Raw genomic sequence first — 25,110 nt, 5'->3', positions numbered from 1 at the left:
AAAGAGGCTTTGGTAGAACTTGAATTGTTTAATGATGGTGTATTATTTTCGCAGTGAGTTGCTATTCGGAGATGAATTCTAAAGTACTTTTTGGCATTCTTGTCTAATTTTGTTACATACATGAACTATGCAATACTTTATCCCTGTATATAACGATCTGTTACGTTAAATTTTAAATTTACAAATTTTAAAAGAAGAGAACTTTCGAGCCGGTTTTTCGTTCACTTTTTAGTCCACTCCAATTTTTTCCGAAAGTTTTTTTTTTAGTTCGCTTATGATATATTACATTTCATAATCAGATTTGGTTAATGTATACTTGCCGATTCTTTAAAGCTTTTTTCATTGAGTTTCCGTTATGTTTGTAACCGATGTAGGTCGAACTATACGTTGAATTCCGTTATCCCCGGCGTTTTTGCTCTTCGATTTTCGTCTCATTTTATTTAGGTCTGATTGTGATGATTTAATACGACAAAATGTCCGTTTCTTTGTGGTGCATGTCTCTGATACCATCTTAACGATAGCGTTTGTGAGTTTGGCTGCTGAAATTGCGCTCCTTCGTCGTAGCTCCGCTCATGTTCACTCCGTGTTCGAACATGGTGCTCGGAAGAATCGTGCCACACCGTTGTGTAACTTGACCACTTAGGCCAGGATATCTTGTGGGTGCAGTCGGGCGGGTAGCCAACTTCGAATTGCGATCTCGACTTTCACGTCCCATAAGTCTTTTGCTCCTCCTCAATCTTTCCACCTACCTCGATCCGCTCACCTTCTTGTACCGTCACAGCGTCGCAATGCTCCACTGTTCTGGATCCGTTGGGATGCAGCGTTCCTAACCTACCTTCCGGATGCCAGTGCACCACCGAGCCTCGATTCAAAGAGTTGGTTTAAATCAGTTACAAGACCCCGAGTACCTGGGCGAAAACGCAAGGGAAATCCCTTCGTTTCGTTCCGTTTATCGGCAACGTTAATAATCGCCCGCGTTGACGCAACGCTTCCATGTGTGTCTCGGTACGCGTTTGAAGAAAAAAGTCCGCTAAATCGTATAACTGTGACGCATGACCGGACCAGCGGAAGGATTTGACTGAAACTGTTCGACGATCATCATTACGGTGCGTGATAAAAATTTTTTATTTGGAATATTTATTAAATCGGAGATTTATGAGTGCGATTTTAGCGGTATGTTATTTTTTGGTGCACGGTAGCTGAAAATGTAATTTTTGATGAAAATGGTCTGCATATGCTGCTGCATTTAGGTATGTGCGCGGATTAGTAGGTGGCGTAGGTCATTACTTACTTATCGGGAGTCATACCGCGAGTTTTTTTTATTTTCATTGAGATTGGACATTGCTAATTTATCATCTGTTGTCAGTCCCCTGTGAATTTACTGATTCAAGATCGCAAAAATAGCCTTGCCCCACAATAGATTTCCAATTTAGTGTTCTCATAAGCAATTGTTCCTTGGACTTCATTGTTTCAAAGTTAGTGCATAAATGGTGTAAACCAAACAATTTTCATGTTATAAATAGCTTTTCTTTGATATAATTTCTTTTGAACTGCTGAACAGAATATTACGAATTTGAAGATTTGAAAGTACTACAGCTTGAAGTTACTTAAGAATTGGTTTATTATTTTCATGGGAGGTGAATGATGCCAACTCTTTGAGCCACTCTTGGATTGAATGGGGTGAAATGTGGTATCATGTTATTTTGCTTGAAATTTTAACGAAAATTGGGAGATTTTCTCTTCAAAAATTTTCCGTGTAAGTTCTGTTTTTTATAAAGTAATTTCTGGCGATTGCATTGCATCATTTAAGCCTTTTCAATTGTTTCCATTAGAAACTCTGCTGAATATTTCCTTTGCCATCACCTTATTTCATAATCACTATGGTATATACTCTTATGATTTCCCCCAGAATTGCTTAACAAGTACATACATAGAGTAATTATAGTTCTGAAGCCTTAAATTACCATTACGTTCACTGTTAAATATTATTTCCGCATATTGTCAGTTCCATTTCATCTGAGATATTTTGAACTATGGGAAATATTTTTGGAAAAGAATTAGGGTTGGTGCACGTTATGGACATGAAAAATATTTCTTTGATGTTGTGAAATGAAAATATGAAAAAATATTTTAAAATATGAAAACACAATTCAGGGCATATTTTTAAAATGAATAATGATTGAAAATTTTCCTCTCCTTTTGGTAAATATGTGTTTCCAGTATTGGGACCAATCTCATTCATTCCTATTCATCTGCATATTTTGCTATTATTTGGGAAATTTGGGGAATTGGTAGATAACGTACTTAAGCTAGAAATAGTGTTTGGGTAATATTTTTAATTTTTGGCTGTATGGACTTTCTCAAGTGTTAAGATCAGCATGCCATTTAATGACCCAATATTTGAAATCATTACGCCAATTAAATCAAACTTTTGTGTGGAGATTTTCATTACTTCAAATAGCAGTTAATATTTTTTTGGTCCCCATATAGGGCAATATTTATTGGTATTATTTTTTTACCCGAATTAAAGGATGGAATGTTTCACTATCATGTTGATGTTCGCATATTATTATGCTGCAAACCCAAAGTGTCGTAAATCATCTTAGGCATTATTTGTGAAACTCATGTGCATGCACAAACATTTTTTGACATTAAAATATATTCCATAGTGAGTATTATTAATAAGGTGCAATAGATATTAATCATTTCAGATTTTTATAAATGATTTTTACTATGCCCAGGGAAAATTCTCTTTAATATTACTCGGAATTGATTGGGTTTTTAGCTCCTACTTTTGGAATGTTAGGTTTTCACTTGAAAACTACCTTAAAAATCCTGAATAATATTGACTTCACTGTCTTTTATGACACCTGCTGATTTTTTTTTAAATTCTTTGAAATATATTTTGCTATCACATGTATAAAGCTTTTCGATATGCTCCTTGCCATAGTGCTGTAAATCTCCGTGGAAACTTGCCCTTCGTCCTCTTTTTTTTAGAGAGAGAAACATTTTTTGGAGGAAGCCAATATGGGAAAGGTAGAATTGGGTGTAAACAGATGGAATAGTGATCTTATCATGCTTCAATATATGAATTACTCATTTATTTTCTTACTTCAATTGATAATGTTGAATAGATGGACGAAGGCGAAGAAATGTCTCCGCCTAAGGAAGGGCCAGATCATGTGCCTGACAACCAGCTAACAATGCCTGCTGAAGGTGAGATTTACATGCCAGAGGAGGGAGCTGATATTCATGCACAGACAATGCAGTTAGAAGAGACTGACTCAGGTCACACAACTGTGATAACAACAACTGAAACGCATGACTCAATCATACATCATGAGACTGTTGAGTATGAGTCTGAAGTTGTGTCTGGGGAGGAGGAGGAGATTCATGGAGTGGAAGTGAGTGATTTTTCTGAAGAAGAGGAGGAATATGTTGAAGAAGATGAAGGTGGTGATTATGATGAAAATGAAGGCAGTGTGGATGAAGAGCATCTTCAAGACGATCATGAAGCTATCGAAGACTCCTCTGTCGATATGGAGGTGATACATTCATCGGAAGCAAGTGAAGTCACTGCATATGAAAATATCAAGGAAGTTGGAGAGACTCAGGAGGTTGCGAGTGAAGAAATGCAAACAGTTCCTGAGCCACTCCAGGTTGAAAAAGAACCTACACCTCCTAAACCTGTGGAAGAACTATTTAAATTTGAAGTAGTGATGAAATCTAAAGATGAACGCAAAACTGAGTTTGACCTGATTCTGTCAAAGAGGCCGGGAATGCTTTGGGGATTCAAAATCAAAGGAGGGCGTGACTTAGATATACCTCTTGAAGTGAAGGAGGTGAGTAAAAATGAGGTTTAACTATCAAAAGATCTGATCAACTATCTATTTAACTATCAAAAGATCGTTCTTTTTAAGAATTCTTCCTTACCGATTCTATCATTTTCAACTTTTTTGAACTTGTGATAATTAACGAGATAGTCTCTCTTGGTCAAATTATGGTTAAATAGTAGAGATGGGTCGAATAGCAGATTTCTCGAATTCGAATATCGAATTCGAATATTAAATCATTGCTCGAATATTCGAATACCTCGAATTTCGAATACCTCGAATACTAAATGATGAATGCTGGAATGTTTGACTCGGTTGCCTATGCAGCAGGCAACACAAGATTTTGGGGAGTAATTTTGATTTCCTTTAAATGATTCGAACAGGAATTTAGCTGATTAATGAATATTTTAATTTTATGGAAACAATTGGGCATATCATTAATTCAACTAACATCGCTTTACCCCCACTTCTGCTGCCAAGTGCTAGCTGACAATCTGAGGCATTTAGCAAAATACAAGCTCTATTCCACCGGATTTTCTTCAATTATTTTCAGTCCATCTTTGGGAGTTCTCACGAGATAAGAAGATGAATTGTAATTGCTATCAGGGAGAAACCAAATATTCTGAGAAAATATCCCTTTGTCTGGGACTGTAACAATAAAGATTTATAGCACCACTCATTAATTGTAACTTGATATACAGGGGCGGATCCAGGATTTTTTTCTGGGAGGGGCACAAGCAAGGCCGTATCCAGGATTTTGTTCTGGGTGGGGCACAAGGATACCTCGTAATACAAAACGAATGCAATGATAATGGGACCGTATTAAAAATCTTGCATATTTTTGAGGGTCTGGGGGGGCACGTGCCCCCGTGCCCCCCCCTGGATCCGCCTATGTTGATATATGCTTTCGGAAAAAAATACCTCATCAACTTCCGAGAAGCTCTGCTGCTCATACCGAGTTTCGCCAGAATGCTAAGTCTCCGTCGTATTTTGACATTTATTTCTTTGCGTAAAATGCTTAAATAAACTCAGAAATACATCGTGTTTGGTCTTATTCTTTTTGAAATTACGCGCACATTACTAATATTTCAATTCAATAAAGGTGTAACATCAATTGACGAAAGTCATTCTTGGACACCTTTTGTGCTAATAGATGACTCATGCAGCGGTTGACCTCCACAGAAATGGGGAACTTGGAAGCTGGTAGGAAAAAAAAGGTCAGTGGGGGAGAAAAGGGAGGGCCCGAAACACGTTTCTATTGTTCTCGTGTAACCCGGTATTTTTTCGAAGCTAATGTAAGGTCTTCGTAATATGATCCCTGCGCGAGCTGTGACCTTTTTTTATTTCGAAGAAGAGGAAAGCCTCAGAGGGGGGGGGGGGCTAGTGCTGAATGGAGAGGGATACCGGATCTTGGGAAATGCGCTAATGTAAGTATCCCACGGTACTCACACAGCAGTTGACATCCAGAATTGGGGAACTTCGAAGCAGGTAGCCAGAAAAAGGTCAGTGGGTGAGAAAAGGGGGGAGGGCGTGAAACACGTTTTTATTGTTCTCGTAACTCGATATTTTTTTCGAAGCAGGGGTCTTCGTAATGCGATCCCTGCGCGAGCTGGGACCTTTTGTTTGATTTCGGAGAAGAGGAAAGCGTCAGAGTGGGTGAGGCGAGTGCTGAATGGAGGGGGATAGCGGATCGTGGGAAATGCCCTAAGGTTGCTATCCCACGGCACTGAGGTTCTCCTAGTGGGGGGAATCGGGGATTTTCGGATTTTCACCCGACCATTTTCGGTTCCCCTCGTCGAACTCTTTTCACCGCTAAAATCCACGAATTTGATGTAATTCGTCAACTTGCGTCAAACGGCGCTGCGAGCACTAAATGACTACAGTTATCTACATTTTTCCGAGTCAACTACCAACGACGTGCGTGCGACAGTGTATGACGAGAAATTCAAAGTATTCGAGGTATTCGAGGCGGTACTTTTCGCATAACTATTCGAAACCTCGAATATCGAATACTTTCTAATATTCGAGGTATTCGAGTATTCGCGGATACTATTCGCACATCTCTATTAAATAGGTTTATTTCATTGTATTTGTGTGCATTGGTTTGTTTACTGTTAGGAATATGCATTAAATTTTTTAAAAATTCCATCCTAAGGTCTTCCCTAGAAAATTTTAATTTCTTGTGACAATTTATTTTTTGCAAAGTTCATTGTTACTGCAGTCATTATTGCAATAATTGACTGTTTCATGTTAAATACTCACATTTCCATTTTGTTATGATTAGGTTCATGCAGGAAGTATAGCTGAAAAAGCAGGCCTTAAGGTAGAAGATATGATTGTAGCCATCAATGATGCAAATATACTTGACCTTAGTCACAGACTTGCATGCAGAGCTATCCTTGACGCTGGTGACAACTTGAAAATTAGTGTTCTCAGGTGGGATAAACTATTGGGTGCATAGCCCTTTCTGTGGATGTAATTATAGTCGATGCAGTATTTTATTGGTATGCTGGTATTTTTGCTTCATTGCTTAGAATACCACACTCTTGCTTCTGGCTAATGGTGTAAACTTTTGTTAGCCATGCCTTTTATATTCATAATTTGCTTTTAAAATTTCACTATCCGTAATGCTACACCCTGATCTCGATTGATAGTTCAGTTTCTCCTTTCCAACCCTCACTTTACTCTAGAGTCTGGTACAGAGTACTGTGCAGTTTTATGCACCATGCTCCAAACACCTGAATTGGTTCACAAATGGAACTGATTTTGTAGAAAACCTACCGAATGGATCGTTCTTTTCACCAGCTCCAGTTTGATTCCTTGATCATTGTACCCATCTCTAAATACACTATTTTAAAGAGCTCAATTTTAATCATGGTGGGATGAGATAGCAATGTGGTGAAGTGATGAAGGATATGTTACAAAAGACGTATGGAAATGTTAAAAGGTTATCTGATATGATAAATAAATAGAGAGTTCTCTCAAACCAACCCTCAGATTGCTAACTGATGATGATGAATGCCTTAATGAATGTAGGTCGTTTATATTTATGGTTGCAGAATTAGCCGAATGTTTAGTGATTAGAATGGCTGAAGTGCGCGCATAGAGGATGTTGCAATCAGTAATAACCTCATGAAACGAAAGTCCATGACAACAAAACATCCATCAGGTGGTAGGGTTTGATTTTTCTCCTAGATTGACTCACTGCACACGTGATGAGCCTTTGTCCCATAACTCTATATGATTGTGCATGAGTGGAATGCGTTTGGAAACGTTCTTTCATTAATGTAGATTGCAATTTTCGAGATCATGGATGCGTGGGCATTTTTTTAAGCTCAGACTAGTGTTTTCTGTGTTTGGTATAGATGTATATGTTTTTATTGCCAATGTTTTTAAAATTGAATGCATTTTGTTGCAGTTTTATGCAAATTTGATTTCTGCTCAATTTTTCTTTAACATTTTAAGTACGTATCCCATTTACTTTGTGAGTTACTTTTAACTCCTTGATTGATATCGTCTCTCACTGATCACATGAATGTGCTCCATGGTCTGCTAGTTCAAACATAGATCTTTGGGTTGTTAGGGCCAGGAAGAAGTGGAGAAAGAAAACGTACATGATGAGATGGCTTTGTTTCAGGATACAAGCGTGAGACATGGAAGGTCGTGTATTTGAGTAGAGGAATATATGGCTGAAAGAAGTCCTCACTCATTTTCATTTCGATAAATTATATTATATACATATTTTAATCAATGCCTGACCGTTAATTTATGATAATCAGATTTATTTTTCTCTGCCTTTAAAAAAAATTTTGTCTGAGGAGCATAAGCTGCTTTGGAGAGATCATGTCCCAGTGCCCTTTGCAATTGAATTGAAAAGAAGTTGTGAAGGGACTAACATTTTTCAATTATTTAGTAAGAAAACCAATCCTAAGTGTGTTATTTTTCCATTTCAATAACCTAGTCATGCATTTCTCTTACAATTAGTGTTGGTTTTTATCATTAAAAAAAGCATGCATTGCTTCCCCATCTAGTCTTTTTGACCACCAATTTTTTTTCTGAATGATATTAAATGCATGTAACTTCTCAGCCATTTCCTATTCTCACCAATAATTCTGTTTGCTGAACACATTTTTCAAAATTTACATTGTCTTTTGCTTTTGTGGAAGTGCTTTTTAGCATGTTTTTAGGATGATCTCTGTGTAGACAATTTCCAAAACTTAATTATGTTTCTTGAGAAGTTAACATATAGCATGATTCTTGCATTTTCAGTCTTAACTGCTGTGCTGTGATATTGAAGGAGAAATGGGTGAAGCTGTAGTGTCCACAGTAGAGTCTGCTAAGTCAGCTCTTGCAGATTCCAAGGAGATTGTTAGCATCATACAAAACCAAATGAAGCGGTAAATCTACATTTTATTTTAGTCAAAACACTTATGGAATATGAAAGTTCAGTGTTTAGAAAAAATGATTCCAATTTTGAAGTCATGAGTTTACCAGAGCATCCGACAACAGGGCAAACTCACCGCCAATCAAAGTGCTTAACCAAAAGTTTTTGAGGTTTAAAAATGGTGCATTTTTGACCTAAAAATTATTAGTAATTTTGGTTCCTAATGCCATCTGAGTCCAGGGTTAAAATTTTGTGACAATTTTTCTCCAACATATATCCATTAGGGTGGTCCGATAAATTACTCTTTTTCTGGATCAAATTTGCCCTGTGGGAGAAAGTTGCCTGCTTATATCAGGGTCTCAGATCCGAAATTTTTTCATATTTGGATATTGTATAATCACTACCGTCCGAACCGTCAAGTTTAAAGTTTAACATTTAGCAAAAATTCAGACTGAATTTCAAGACAGACATCTATGGAGAATAAATTGCTACTACTAAGCTCCTCCTCCAGGGTGCACCCAGGATCAAAATAGGTTGGGGGCGAGCCATGGTCGTTCAAGTTGTAACATTTTAGCACAGAAAAGGTGAATGAAACCAACATTTTCAGAAAATTATAACAGATATTTTGTAGTTTTTATAATTATCTGCTTGAAAAAAAAATTATTTTAGTTACATGTCTTATTGTAATATCATTTTTGTGAATTTAAAGAAAATTTTTTCAAAACATTCGTTTCAATCTAGTCTTGATTTTTCTTATAGAACTATGTGATTATTTCCTTAAAGAAATATGCCCCCCACTGGGTACGCCCATGCTCTTACCATTAAGCAATATTGGATAAAGCTGTCAAGATTATTTTGGGGAAGATAAAAGTTTATATAAAGAATTTTGTGATTTTACGATGTTTAAGAATGATAAATAAATTTCGAGTGTATGCAACCTGCGTGCCACCCTAAATGTCAGACTGCATGAGGCATCACTTAAATTTCGCCTTTTTGAAACCAAATTTGGGGTAAATAACTACTTTTGTGGATAACATCCCTCTTCAAATGCCTCTATGATCCTTTAGTGGGAAATAATTCCCATAATAATGATGATGATGTTCTCACTACACACACTATACGGCCAATCGGCTTTGACTTCAGTTCATTCTAAAGGGGACAGTTGAGCAGCATCATAGTGAGAGGTTAAGAGTGATAGAGGTCATGGGTGCAGCCAGGAATTAAGACTAGAGGGGGTTTTAGGTGCAACTAATACTGGGGGTCCTGGGGGTATGAAATCCCACTAGGGTAAGTGAGAGGTGCGGGGGCCCTTCCTTAGAAACAATTAAGATAAATGGTTAAAAATGGTGAGTTTTATGGCTTTCTGAGGGATATTTTATTTATCTTTACACTTGTCTATTAGTAATATTAATCCAATTAAGTAAAATAGATCAAACTTAAAAATTTCTCTTAGCTCTGGGAAGGTTTTATCCCCCAAAACCCCCACTCGCTGCACCACTGATATAGGTTGGTAGTCTTTTTTAATTTTTCTAGTTTTGAATCTGTGTAAGCAAGGAGTCTTGGGGAAATTTTATGGAGTAATATGCTATCAAAAACATATTTCAGATCTGAAATTGGACGGTATGTACCTAATATGGAAACAGTTGGGAACCACAGGAACCATTTGAAATGGAATGTATGGAAATGATGTTGAACTCAATGCATGTTACTTTTGTGCCCTTCAGTTCCAGATCTTATGCCTCATATCTGTTCCAGATCTGAAGCTTCAGTTCCTTGCCTGCTCTAGATCTGAACTAACAAATTTCCAATCTGAGTTTTATTGGGAACTGGTATGAAATTTTTGATTGGGTCCGGAGATTAATTGGGAATAATGTGGAGAGGTTTTTCTTTTCAAGAGTGTTAACCATTATTCCTTTTACTATTTACATGGTTGCTCGAGGGTATCAAGCGTTGCCCCACACTTGTTTTGGCTGAGTCTTGGGAGTGAAGGTGCTCTGGTCCGTCTCCTCATGTGAACATATGTCAATCTCTCGTTGTTTTTTAGACATGTCTCATGATCTTTTATCATTATGCTGATGTACCATTTTGTTTTACCTATGTAATAGCCTGGGCATGTGTACCATAGAATTTCATTTACCCTCTTTTAGCCAAACCAAACTGCCATATACATAATAGTGTAATAGATCCACCACATAACACTAGGGGTATGGCTAGATTTCACAGCATAGTAATGGTATTATTTTAAAAATTATGCTAATATTATTTCTGAATGAAGGTCACATTATATTGTACATTCATCAAAACAAACTTTTGGAAAAATTTCTTTCTATATTAATTTGAGTCTTTTTTTTCAATGACTATGAAATCTCATATTATCAAGCAAAGCTTTGAAGTATAGTGTGTATCATATACTGTCTAAGTTTGGTAAATTTTCAATTTCCTGTAATTGCATTTTATTTTCCAATTTCAACTGTGATACTTAAAGGCTAAAGCATAATAATTAGAGATGTGCGAATAGTATCCATGAATACTCGAACACCTTGAATACTACATAGTATTCGATATCTTGAATAATTATGGTAAAAGTATGACCTCGAATATACCTCGAATACTTTGAATTTCGAGCCATACACTGTTGCACTCACGTCGTTGATAGTTGACTCGGAAACAACGTAAAGGACTCTAGTCATTTAGTGCATGCAGTACCATTTCAGGCAAATTGACGAACTACATCAAATTTGTGGAAGGGAGTGGTGAACAGATATTGTTTGACGTGGGGAACCGAAAAAGATCGGGGGGAAAAATCCAAAAATGAACGTTTAGTATGCTTTGCGCAATTCTAGTATTTGATGCATTCCAAATTTGAGATATTCGAATATTTGAGGTATCATTTAATATTCGAGTTAGAGAAATATGCTATTCGACCCATCTCTAGTTTAAACATATAAACGCGCAATATCCCTTTGACGCTCTCCATTTTCACACCAATTGATCACTTTAAATTTCTCTTCTAGGTTTATGCTTTTTCGTGATAGCTTCTTGATTTTTCTACTTTTCGTCAAACGATAGATGTGGGAAAATTATGCGTCGGGACCACTATTATTCGACGCTAGTATTCGAGCTATGATTTACTATTCGAATTCCATATTCGAGTTTGAGAAATCTGGTATTCGACCCATCTCTAATTTTTAATGATTCTTTGTTTTAATGTTATTTTTAATTATGGTTTTTAATGATGTTATTGATGCCAATGATTTCATCAAATTTGAAATAAAAAGTTGGTTTTAAAATGTATTTGGTATATACCTATTGTAAGACCCGAAGTACGGGCGATTAAGATGTAATCATACTCCGAATACCGATTAATGTAACGGGGATTTATTGACTCCAGAAAAAGAAAATATGTTTACAATACACTGTAACACAGCCAATTATGATACACTGACACTTAGGCCGCACGCCCGTATATCCCTCTCGCTAGTCCCCTCACTGTGGAACTAACGGTACTTTCTCGCACCCCTTACGTGGCGCTCCTCATCCCTCTATCGACGAGCCCTTAGACCGTCTGCTGGAGACTCGCACAGGGGCGCCACACCTATTTATTTATATATTTATCAAGTGAAATAGATGAATGACATTTAATATGCTTTGTGCAATTCCAGTATTCCAGGTATTCGAAAATTGAGATATTCGAGTATTCAAACTATGATTTAATATTCGAATTTGATATTCGAGTTCGAGAAATCTGCTAGTCGACCCATCTATAGTGATAATATACATAACAATACCACTTTTTGGTTTATGAAGCAAATACCTTATTTCAGATCCTTCACAAATCTTGGAATTGGATGTTATGTTGTCATGGAAAATTTCAAATTCAGAACATCAAGCCTATATTTTGGTAGAAAATCAAGTGATGCCAGTAACAATTTTCATAAAGATTATATTTATTTCAAGCATTCTTCTTCATTGCTATCAGTTTTATATATAGTTTTTTTAATTAGCATTATTGTGCCATTCTTCACTATAGCAGATGATTTTATATTGATACTAAAGGTCGCTGCTTTTCACTGGTCCAAATAATTATAGTAACAAATGCATATTTTAAACTCAATCCTAGCTTATGAAGGGCCTTTATTGATGCTAGCTGTGGTAAATATTTTTTAACTGAATAACTCTGTGATTGTGTAGCAGTATTAACTGGTTAGCAATTTCTCTCTAATAAAAAATTATAGTTCTAGTTAGGTTCTTAGATAATCCACAATTATATTTTCCTTATGGTCAAATAAAACTCTTGTTATGACCTTATTGTTCTCTAAATACTAAGAAATCTGGTCCAGGGGCGCAGCTAGGAATCAAGGCTAGGGGGGGTTACCGGTGCAACTAATACTGGGGTGCTTGGGGTATTGCATACCCACTGGGGTAAGCGGGAGTTGCGGATATTGCGAAAATTAAGATAAATGGTTAAAAATTGTGATTTTTACGGCCTTCTGAGGGATATTTTATTAATCCTAACAAAATTCCTTAAGTAATATTAATCCAATGAAGTAAAATAGATTTAACTTAAACATTTCTGTGAGCTCTGGGGGGGGGGGGGGGCTCACTGTGCCACTGATCTGGTCCACTTGGCAGCAGCTTAGGATGAACAGTTTTATTTGTAAATTTTTGGTGCTATCATGTAAACCTGCAACTTCTATTTTTTCTATGAATGGATGCTATGAACATAAACTGACCTATCTGTTAAAGGGAAAGGCTGAATGTTGGCTTTGGTAGCTTTGAAGATGTACAGAGGAAATGGATTGTCTCCAAACTGCGTTGAATGATGGACTTAAGCATTTCCTTATGTTGATTTGGAATTCACGGCTTCAATTTATTTGTTGCTGATTTTCAAATTCATCCAAGGGAAACTCATAATACCAGTTCATGCCATTCAGCTCAAAACCATCGGCTGGCTGGTGACACTTTAAATTTCACAATTCCTTCAAAGTTTAATGAGCTATAAGTACTTCAAGTCAGAGGTGCTAACTGAAACTTCTGTAAACTGTATAAGACTTAATTTCTTTTAAATTTTGGAAGAAATCATTCTAATAATCAAGAATGACTTAGAATTGTACATTCCCTCACTCTTGAACTGTGGTGAATCATCACAATGACAAAATGATTTTGACAAAAAATTTTCTTTTTTAGAGCCGAGGATGCTAATATGTCCATTGAAATCAAGGAAGCATACAAAAAAGTCCAGGTTCAGGTAAGTTAAACACTACGGTATGCCCTTTTCAATTGGGAATTAAAATGTAATGCTAACACCAGCAGCATTATGTTAGAACAACACGATTCCCATTCTATGAGTCCAAATTTTACTCTTTATGCATTATATATACTGCTATAACTCATGCACTACAGCTCCTATGCTTTCATGTCTTTGTAATTGCATAAGGTATGAACAAGTTTTGATGGTCCAAGGGATCATAAATGTACCAAACCTGTCGTGCCCTAGGGGAGGAGATTATCTCCACACATTGTAGCATCAGCGGACGGAGACCTGAACTTGCATTCAAGTCATTCCCTCTTTTGCAGTGACAGGTTGAGTAGATGAAAGGTTTGGACTCTAAAATAAATAGAATGCATGGTGTATTTGGGAGGTGTTCAAAAAACAGTTTCCAGGGTTGAAATAGCAAACAATTAGTCAACCTTGATTATATACAAGAAGTTTTCACGAAGTGGAGAGGGATGAGGGTTGGCTCAGTGGTGTAACTATGGGGGAGGGGAGGGGATGAGGGGATGTATACACCTCATCCCCCCTAAGCCTCAGAAAAATCATAAAATTATTTTAAAATCTTGTCTGGATTTGATGCATAAAAGCTGCATCTGCTTAAATTTAAATTTTAAGTGCCAAAATGATGTAGTATGCATTTTTAGTCATGTAATTTTTCAATATATTTCCTGAACTCCCTGTTTCCTGGGAGGGTCGCCCCCACTAACCCCCCTCATCCCTTCCTAAACTTCCGCCTACCCCCTAAAGCATCTTCCTAGTTACGCCACTGGGTTTGCTTATCCACCCAGCTACGGAAAGGTTATCAAAATCATACTATCATCATACGTCAACAATTGCAAGATTAGTTTGATGCAGCTCTTCATTCCGCTTTCCTATCTTCTAGCCTTTTCACATTTATGCATTTCTTCTCTTTTAAATCCTTTATAACCTGTGCCTTGTAATTCATTCGGGGCCGTCCCCTTCCCTTCCACCTGTCAGTCTACGATTGTTTTCATCAGGCCCTCATGCCTCATAATGTGGCCTACCTAGTTGTCACATCTCCTCCTTAAGATTTTCAGAAGACTTCTTTTTTCTCCCACTTTTTGTAGCTCTTCCTCATCACTTACTCAGTTGATTCATTTTATCTTCATTCATGCTTTTTTATCCTGGCTTCTCTGCTGCTATTATCATCCAAGCCTTGCTCTAATACAGAAATGTGCTTTAAATGTTGCATCTGATGAATTGTTTTCTTAATCCTATTCTCTTGTGTACTGAGCTCAAAGCAAATTCTTCTTGATGAGGAATGCACTCTTTACCTGTGCTATTCTACTGACTATATTGATACTAACTGTGATATTCTAATGACTTGCTTCATCCATCCCTGGATAATCAGCTTCTTAAGTTGTAAAACTCATCACATCATCAAGCTTCTGTTTTCCTAGTTAAATGTTTGACTACTTTCAGGAAATTTATGATTGATCCATTACCTCCCAAGAAAGAGCCCCATACTGAAATTACCTAGTTATTGTATGCTCTTAATGAGGGAATAAGGGGGGGGGGGGATAAATTTTCCAATTAATGTGGTTGTTGCAAAGGAGTCATATTTTTGCTCTTTGCCAATAATATGTTCATGTAAGCGACGTTTGTGAATTTAGGTGATCATAATGCCGTAACTATCCCTTGATAATGAATAACTTCTCATCATCCATCATAAATATTATTTTTTCAAATTATGTTATGATTTTGTTTTTGAAATAGGTGACTGAAGAGTACCAACTAGTCGACAATGACCCTAATACATTGGGAATTGATGTACGGAAGTCGGAGGAAGGAGAAGTAGCTGTGATTATAAAAGGAGCAGTGTTGGATTCTGATGAAGTTGCTCTGCTTTCAGTGAATAAGCATTATAAACAAGAGACAATAACTGATGGTAAACAAACCGTAATATTGGCATCATCTTTTTAGCTTAAATTTGTTTTATAATAATATGGTCTTTCTCGGTGTTTTATAAGTAGTGTGTTCACCTTATCAACCATACTTATTTCATTGTACTTTTATGGTTAGAGGATAGAGTCACATGGGTACTCAGTTAGCCTCAAATTTTTAGACTGGTGGCAGACTATTTTTAGCATAAATTCACAGGAGCTTAACATGTTCCCTGCCAAGCCAGAACTATTACATAAGTGCCAAACATTTTATCTAGCTGTGTAATGTTTAATGATACCATGCGGTGTCTCACTAAATAGAATGTGAAGTCATTTGAGATGCCACATGGTTATGCTTGGCATGGAACATATTAAAATATGAATGAAAGAAATCAATAGTCATGATATATTGAGTGAAACTTCCTATTTTCCATCTTCTTTGAAGAAGTTTCACACGAGCCCATTACACAGAGAGAAGAGAAAGTCATGTGGTCTGCCAATGTGTCCACTCCAGAGCCCCCAACAGCAATTGAAGAAGCACCTCCAACATTTCCAGCTCCCGAAGTCAAACCCCCTGAACCTGAGGTGAAACCTCCAGAACCTGAGCCTGTTGCTCCACCAAAAGAAGAAGAGATAGTGCCACCTCCAGTGCCTGAGACGTAAGTAAACTAAGTGCTTATTTACTGAAGCATAATTCCATCAAAGTTTTCAATTTTATAAAAATAATGGTTTTGATTGAAAAAAATAAGGTAGCACTTTTTCCTCAAGTTTTACTTTGGTACAACTTGTTTCAACCATCTAGGACATCATCAGGAACATAAATATATGAAAGGCCTGTGAGTTGTAAATATACCACTTAGAAGGGGAAGTGGGGGAGAAGGAATAATTGGGATAGGGTAGGGGTGAAGTGGTTATTGAAAGGACGGGTGCTTGGGAAATGGATTGGCAAAGAATGGGGAGTGACACAGGAACACTTGTTCATTCACCAGGGTACTGCTTCCTCTCTGCACGATTTCCAGTCTCTCTAGCATGTCTTTCCCCTTTCCTCCCCATGTGGACTATCTCGTGGTCAAATGATCAAGTGTGGCGTTCTTTGAGGAGGTGTTTTGCCATGAGAGAGGTGGTTTCTCCTTTCTCCCAAAACTTCTTGTGCTCCGACATGCGAGTAGCAAAGCTTCGGCCTGTCTGGCCAATATATATTGTGATGATATGTACCATCAGATGAATTCGCCAACTCTAATGTTGGACGATTTTGATCCCCGGCTCCACTGGTTGGAAACCAGCGGCAATAGTGCATTCCTTCACGTAATCCACTGACGGTGTACGGATCTTACCTAATAGGAAAACCACGTGGGTTCTACTGCACACGATCACGAAAGAAAAGGAAAATACGGGAATTTTTGAACCCCAATGTGAAGCACAGCAGAAACAAAACGACTTTGCTCAGATTGTGAATGGTTTTACACATTTATTGGTGACAAAAGAAAAAAAAATGAACATAAAGAACTTCCTTCTTAAATCTAATGAGGGATGGAATGATTATCTGTTTGGATGATACACTGATGGAAAAAGAACAAAAAAAAATGCAATACCCCACCAAAACAAAAACTAATACTAATGCATAACACAATTCATAATGGCCTCTGTAGGATTCTCTACTATAATTATGAATGTCGGTTTGATTGTCCAACTTGAATTTTACATGTTCCACATCCACTCGTACTAAAGTGTCCAGCACTATTGGAATTTTAAGCACAAACTGCAAGGACGGGAGAATAATTATACAGGTTTTAGCTTCGTGACAAGCTTTTTCTTTGACGCTAAGTGAAATTGTCCCTGATTCACTGTTGCAAAGGATCACCTCCACACGAGGTGTCTTCTTAGTAGAAGAAATGCTGGTTGGAGTAGGGAGAGTGGATAATTCACTATCCAGGGAGAAGGGGATTTGTGGAGTACTTATGTGTCGAGATGTGGCTCCTCGCCGAAATCACCGCTGGGTGCATCATCAACCCACTGGTGTTTGGTTGCCTGAGGTTTTACGGGATGATCGGCATATTGGCATTGCTCAACTTGACGAAATCTCCTTGATGCGGCTCCTCTTCCTCCTTTCTCCGTCTTCTTTCTCCTCGGTGCGCTGCTGGTCTCCTCTCACCAGGCTTACAGAGTATCTGACTCCTAGCACCGTCCACTAACATTTCAACCCCGACGCCTGGTGCTGGGCCCGTTTTATATCGTAGTTCACGTGACACAAAAGACAATTGACATACGAAACCCTAAATCAGTTTAGGGCAAGGCCGCCTGTCTACTGCTGTGCCCGCAAATTTGAATGAGCAAAAGCTCGGGACAGGGAACGAGCAAAGTGAAACAAAAAAAATGGAACGAATACAAAAATATTAAATGTGCGGGCCATACTGTCACAAATTTTATCGCAATCACAGCACTTGATTTTGTACACTCATGATTGGAGGGATAGAAATAGTTTGTCCTTAGTTCAGCACAACAATAAACTTTCGAAAGTGATTGGGTTGTAAAGAAGGAAAGTTCTTACTTTGCCCTTCGGGATCAATTTAGCAATTTTGTCCAAAAGGTCACTAATAACCTGTTATTTGCACCACTTTTTGGTTTTATTTGGGAGCACCGAGAGTGTGCTCAAATTTCTTAAAGCTATGTTCTGTTGTTTCTTACAATTAGTCCGAATCCTGTCGATAAAACTGTCTTTATAACCATTGGATGAAGCAATGTGTTTTATTATTCTGAGTTCCATGTGGAATTTTGGGGGTTGAAGAGGTAAGGATCAACGTATTGAAGGCAGCTAGTTTGTGTGACATTGGATGAGCTGAGTCACTGGGGATGACTGAATCATTATAGTACTTTTTACGGGACACTCAAAATTTATGTTTGCCGTTGGTTATAGATATAGTTTTTTTTAACTATCAAGTATGTACATTAGGGCGGATCGCAAAAATCGATTTTTTTCAAATCCATCTGGCCCAATGAAAAAAAGTTGTGGGACCGATCAAAAATAAGGCCTGAAAAATTTGAGACCTGTACATGAACCCCTGACCCTCGCTCAAATGCAATTTAGGGGGGGAGGGTCAAAATTCGAAAAATACAATATTTTATGATCATTCCCTATAGATTTTGCCGAGTTACTGCCCTTTAGGGCAAAAATTTCGTGCATTTTGACGTATCTGCCACCGTTTAGCCACAAAATGCCTAATTTGAGTCCGCGTCCGCGAAGAAAATATTCCAACGCCCACGCAGCGTCGCGGATACCAGAGCCGCAGGCCGATCCCTTCCCCTCCCCGCTCGCTTCTCCCCCTCCCACGCCTCTAATACAGCAAAATTCATCCCGCGCATGCTGCTAGGAGGTCGTTTATCTTTGATAATATAAATCAGAAGATGGTAGAAGGTAAAAAGCGATGCGTAGTGAGACGACTTGTCCCTTATTTGGCGCCTCGTCGGCGTTAAACAAATCGATGTTACCAACTTTTAGAGAAGAGATGAAATAATTTTAGACCTGCGCACGCAGGAAAGGAGACTACGGTCTTGAAGGCGCCTCTCGAGTGGCTATGAAGGTGTGCGAACTATGGTGACGCGCTTCTCTTCCATTATGAATGTGACTAAATGGATTTAGTGGTACCACAGGAAGTACTAAAACTTACGGAAAATCGTAATAGGCCAAAAGTGGGTTTTATTGAAGTATAAGACTCAAACAATTTTAAAGGAACATTTTAAATTATGCGATATTTTTGCGTGTAAGTGCATGGAGGAGCATAAGGTTCCCCCAATGAGAAGTATTTTGAGAGACAATCTGACGAAAAGAAAGATGATGGCTGCTGGATTGAATCCTAAAGAAACTGGACAACTGAGGAAAAAAGGGAATCAAAGGAGAACGTTGAGTCATCATCGTCAATTCTTGTATGGGAAAATAGTATCAAAAATTTTCTTCATCAATTCATCCGAAGGAAATTAAACTGGCGAGAAATTAGCCGATTTGTATCTCTACTTTCCTCATGAAATAAACATTAAGGACTACAACCTCAAATTGGAACATCTTCGAGGAAAATGCGTCTGCCAACTGTGATAGAGGTTTATGCCAGAACCAAGCAACAGCAATGCTCGTTCCCGCAACTTTAGTTGACGCAAAAGTCATAAATTCGTAAGATACATCAAAGCTAGTGTACCAGAATTACTTACGTATACAGAAAAAGATGCTAATTCCTGTAAATAAGAAGAGAGGGGTGTCATCAAAGGGTTCTATTTTATTGGAATGAAAGACTATACTCTTGTCTGATGAAAAAAGGCAAGAGGACTTATCAATACAAGTTTAAAGGAGAATGTGTGGTGTTAGTTGAAGAAACAGGATCCCACTTTTGGAGGTTTGCCTCCCCCGTCGGAGGATTAGCAAAAGTTATAAAATCTGCGATTATCGATTCCTTTCCGAGTGAAAATTAGATACACAGAATTAAAAAGGATTTGATTATCATTAAAATAGGGAGGCAAAAACTAATAGAGGTGGATGAATTCTGTTATTTGGGAAGCAAGATAACTAGTGACGGCGGAAGCAAGAAAGAAATTATCAGCAGAATAGCCCAGGCGAAGAGAGCATTCCACCAAAAGAGAGACCTGCTTACAGCGGGAAACTTAAATATGGAAGTAAAGAAGCAATTTATAAGAACCTACATCTGGAGTATGCTCCTATACGGAAGTGACGCATGGACAATGACCGCAGCGGAGAAAGCAAGGATAGAGGCCTTTGAAATGTGGTGCTACAGAAGAATGATGAAAATCAAATGGATCGACCGAGTTAGTAACGAGGAAGTCCTAAGAAGGGTAGGAGAGAAGAGAAGCCTCATGAAAACCTTAATAAGAAGACGGAACAACCTTATAGGCCACATCTTGAGACATGATGGCCTGATGAAGACAATCGTCGAAGGACAGGTGGAAGGCAAGAATGGAAAAGGAAGACCTCGAACAAAATATATGGAACAAGTAAAGAGAGATGTGAAAGAGAAGAAATACGTAGGAGTGAAAAGATTAGCTGATAGGAGAACTGAGTGGAGAGCTGCGTCAAACCAATCCTAGGATTGTTGACCAGTGATGATGATTATAATGGTACCAAGCGAATACCGCCCAAAAAGGAGACATCATCCCTTTGCTATAAGCATAATTCCAATATCCCTTGCAGTGTGGGTAAACTCTTCTCGGGATTCCCACCGGGTTAATTTTTCCATAATGGCCAACATTTCAAGGTCCGACTGGGGGCTCATCCCAAGGGATAAATTTTGTTGAACCCCGAAAAGAGTTTACCCACATCATTCGCCGGGAAAACATCAAATCGTATTTCATCCCTTACAGTGGTCTTTTTGCTAATTGCACTATGTTGACTTGGATTTGCAACATAAACGTTGGGAGGGTAATCTAGGGACCCAATTTGCGTTTCTGCAAGGATGCGTTTGGCGTCCAATCCGAGATTTTTTTAATTGCTCGATTTTAATATCGACATAAAGGCTGATGATATATTGGAGAGAGACTCCGGTTCCTTCGGCTATATCCGAGTTTAGCGCTGTGGAATTTAAAAATCTATCGATGAAAGTTCAAATTTAAATTTCAATATTCCTTTTATTATACATACGGACGAGAGATTCGCGAAAGAATTTACCAAAACTTTGTTGACAGCAGCAAAAGACGAGGAATGACACTAACATAAGAAATATTAGTAAGACTAACGAAGAAAGACGCACTTGGTGTGAATTTTGTTGTATCTGGGGCGTTCGAGAAGAGAGCGGGGAGGGTACGCCGGCGGCCTTCACCCTTATTCATCAATTTAGTCACAGCTGTCGGACAATACCGGAATAGAAATGCATAACCTAAGTTCCCAAATCTTCATAACCACTCGAGAGGCGTCTTCAAGACCGTAGTCTCCTTTCCTGCGTGCGCAGGTCTAAAATTATTTCATCACTTCTCTAAAAGTTGGTAACATCGATTTGTTTAACGCCGACGAGGCGCCAAATAAGGGACAAGTCGTCTCACTACGCATCGCTTTTTACCTTCTACCATCTTCTGATTTATATTATCAAAGATAAACGACCTCCTAGCAGCATGCGCGGGATGAATTTTGCTGTATTAGAGGCGTGGGAGGGGGAGAAGCGAGCGGGGAGGGGAAGGGATCGGCCTGCGGCTCTGGTATCCGCGACGCTGCGTGGGCGTTGGAATATTTTCTTCGCGGACGCGGACTCAAATTAGGCATTTTGTGGCTAAACGGTGGCAGATACGTCAAAATGCACGAAATTTTTGCCCTAAACGGCAGTAACTCGGCAAAATCTATAGGGAATGATCATAAAATATTGTATTTTTCGAATTTTGACCCTCCCCCCCTAAATTGCATTTGAGCGAGGGTCAGGGGTTCACGTACAGGTCTCAAATTTTTCAGGCCTTATTTTTGATCGGTCCCACAACTTTTTTTCATTGGGCCAGATGGATTTGAAAAAAATCGATTTTTGCGATCCGCCCTAATGTACATGTATTCATTGGCGGATTTAGGAGGGTGGGGCATGGGGGCACGTGCCCTCTCCAGACGCATTAAAAACGGACAAAATTTTTTATACTGTTATCATTAGGAACGTTTTTTTTGGTGCATTACAGAGCTTCAATCATTTAATTTCATATTAAAATAAGTAGAACGTTTCATTCAGTAATTTTTGTGTCTTGTTTTTAATCTCAAGAATGAGAAGATCATTTGCTTGTCAGACCCTTGTCTCCTCCCCTCCCCTACCACTCCATAAAAAAATGCTGTATCTACCCCTTCCATGTATAATTTTATAATTTTGAATAAAGATTTCAGAGAAAGTTTTTCTTTATTCTTGGATAAAATCATGTTTTCTTATCTCCATAAAGTATGATTTCGCCTTATTTTTTTTCCTCAATTTTCAGGAAAATAGGTGAATACGAGCCACCAATGACAGAGGAAGAACAGAAAGCTTATGATTTGATCATTGGCAAAATACATTATGTGCCTGTAAGTTTTACTAAAACCAACAAAACCATTCTTCTGTATTTTATTTCATGTGATTTAATGATAGCAACGTTAATATTACTGTTCATGTAAAGCCATGAGTTATTAATTCCTCCTCATTTATTTAACCAAAAATGGTTTTTACATGAAATGTCACTATCAGAGAGTTACAGGTACAAGCACACATTCATATACAGTTTAATTATCCAATATGATATTTCTGTCCAAAAATATTCATGAAAACTAGGTACTTATATGGGATTAAGAGTCATGGATTGTCATGTCTTCTTCTTTTTCATTCCAATATTTTCCTCCTTCATTTCTATCTTAGGACTGTCAATCACTGGGGAACAACCAATTTGTTGTATTAGATCTGAGACTAACTTTTGGCCTCTGTATAAGAAAATAACCTCAGTTTTTATCTATGTATCACATCAACTTTTTAAGCTTCAGGACAACCTATTTTTGTCTCATATGTCATAAAAAAATTTTATATGGAGGAATTTAGAGGGATATCTTACCTTATATTTTATACCATACAGAATGATTTAATTTTTACTAGGATTATATTTAGTTACTGCAAGTTAAAATTGTCATCAATCAAATAGTGAATTTTTACCAAATGATAAATACAAACAATAAGGTAAAAACTTTCACTTCTAGCTTTTTTTCTGGAGCACTTAATCTGTGGACATTTATCTGTGAAATTCTATTTGAGAGAGATTCAAATCTCGTACCAAATCATTCGACTCATGCTGGTCAAATTTAATACAAACAGAATCATCGTCAATTTCAATATATTATTATTATTATTATATTTGTCATTGGGATCACTTCGATCTTTACTAGATTTGTATTTCTGTTTTTTCAAATAGATGAAATGAGACAATGAATTAAATTTTCCACTTGTCATTTTCATGTGTGTGCTATTTCTAGGTATAAGCGTTAACAGAAGTTGATTCATTTTTAAAATCTTTCTTCATTGTGTGTTATTAAAAGTCATTAGACAGAACGCTGCCAAATGAAATACAGAATCTCTGACCTGGAGAATAGTGGTACCAGCTATTAAATTGATTTGTTTGGGCCTTCTTGCACTAATGCCTAAATTTACCCTCTGTCTTAATGGAAAATTTGTGCATTAAGCACATATTTTTATTGAATCTCATGAATTAATTCATAGAATCATATCAATTTCATCAAGATATGAAGTACATAGTTCTTAGGTTAAATTTCTCACAGTTGTTAATGTATGCAATTAGTAATTGGTGCAGTAATAGGATCAAGCAAGGTTGTGAAGTAATAAAAATGTCATGAAAGACCATTGACAAAATGTTTTTTTATAAGGGATACATCCTAAATTATGTGTTCACTTTTTGCCATTCAATGAAACCTAATGAGAATACACATTAGAAAAGTATCAAAACTTTGTGGAAGATAATATTTTATGCTTAAGGCTTCTATTCTGATGAAATGAATTCTGTTTCAGCCTTCCGAACGTCCTTATCCGAAAAGCTATTTCTACAAGCCAAAACAGGGAGATCTGCGCAAGGTAAACTGGCCTCCAAAGAGCAATATCAGCTCCAAGATAGTAAAGCCCCGAGTAATACGAGAGGATGAACTCGAGAGGGAAAGGAGTGCAACGCCAGCACCACCTGGTATCAAGGCAGCTTCACATCCTGTTCAAAAAGCACCATCACCAGCTCCCCCGGCTGCTGATCAACCAAAGACGGAGGCAGCAAATATGCCAAGTGAGCAGGTGGGAGGCGGTGTCACAGAAAGTGCTGCCCCCACACAGGAAACCAAGGAACCAGCTGCCACTGCTGAAGCACCTCAGACAGACAGCACCCAGGCCCCAGTTGATTCTAAGCCAGCAGCACCAGAAGGTGAGTCCCAGGTTGCGACGGAGGCTGTGCCAGCCGGCAGCATTCCAGTTGAGGCATCCCAAAATGAAGCTCAAAATCCCGTTGCTGCTCCCGAAGAAGTAAAAGTTGAGCAGAGTGTAGAGCCCACACCTCAGCCTCCATCAGAATAATATTGATATCATCAAAATCACTTGGACTTCTCAAACTTTTGAGTAAAGGTATAACTTTCATTACTCAGCCCGTGCTCCTTGTATATGACCATGTGAAAATGGCTTTTATGAATAAAAAAAGCTCAATGGCCAGTGGTAATTTCATCATCTACTGATTGAGAGGTCATTTTCAAGTGAGCACAGACGTGAATAATTTACATGGGGTTACAATAAGTTCCATGTTCAACATGTACAAATGATATTTAATTATTATTAAGCCTCTTTTCAATATTTAAAAAATACTGATTCTGTCCTACAAAAACAGCCCATTTAAGTAAAATGATCTACACATGCTGATCATTGCAATTTACCAAATAAAATTAAACCACCCATATTTTAAAGAAAAGGAACATTTAAAATAAAGAAGTTTCAGATATTATGAAGCAGGAATGATAATTTTTCTTCCCTTAACGAAAGGCTAAATAAATTTGATTAAAATCCCCTTGCAATATTCCTGTGAATATATCATTTCTTAATTTATTAACTATTACCATTTGACAAACATAAACATCCATGTAAATATGCAAATATATGAAAATAGTTCTTTTCTTACGATTGTATATTGTTGACGATAATAGGTACGAATAGAAATATTGGAATTTTCACAATAAAAGAGTTATTTTGA

At 37.7% G+C, this 25,110-nt stretch overlaps 1 protein-coding gene across 2 annotated transcripts; it reads left to right on the top strand.

Moving 5' to 3' along the window:
• The first annotated feature begins 406 nt into the window (after positions 1 to 406).
• Positions 407 to 25,110, top strand: LOC124159376 (probable serine/threonine-protein kinase kinX). 2 transcript variants are annotated; one of them, XM_046535148.1, is made up of 8 exons: positions 407 to 1,106; positions 3,135 to 3,842; positions 6,118 to 6,269; positions 13,405 to 13,465; positions 15,230 to 15,401; positions 15,842 to 16,055; positions 22,333 to 22,417; positions 23,901 to 25,110. In XM_046535148.1, the coding sequence occupies exons 2-8, from the start codon at positions 3,135 to 3,137 to the stop codon at positions 24,444 to 24,446; spliced, it is 1,938 nt and encodes a 645-aa protein (XP_046391104.1). In that variant the 5' UTR covers positions 407 to 1,106; the 3' UTR covers positions 24,447 to 25,110. The 2 variants fall into 2 exon arrangements, with proteins under 2 accessions (XP_046391104.1, XP_046391103.1); XM_046535147.1 differs by lacking the exon at positions 407 to 1,106 and adding an exon at positions 2,926 to 3,036.

The sequence above is a fragment of the Ischnura elegans genome, chromosome 5 (genome assembly GCF_921293095.1).
Source record: "Ischnura elegans chromosome 5, ioIscEleg1.1, whole genome shotgun sequence".
Lineage (NCBI taxonomy): Eukaryota > Metazoa > Arthropoda > Insecta > Odonata > Coenagrionidae > Ischnura > Ischnura elegans.
Note: the sequence above shows the minus strand (reverse complement) of the source record. Positions and strands in the feature narration are given on the sequence as shown.

Coding starts and splice junctions, on each gene's coding strand:
- LOC124159376 (XM_046535147.1), top strand. Junction 6,270..13,404: donor TTGAAAATTAGTGTTCTCAG/GTGGGATAAACT, acceptor TTTCTTTTTTAG/AGCCGAGGATGCTAATATGT. Junction 22,418..23,900: donor GCAAAATACATTATGTGCCT/GTAAGTTTTACT, acceptor ATTCTGTTTCAG/CCTTCCGAACGTCCTTATCC.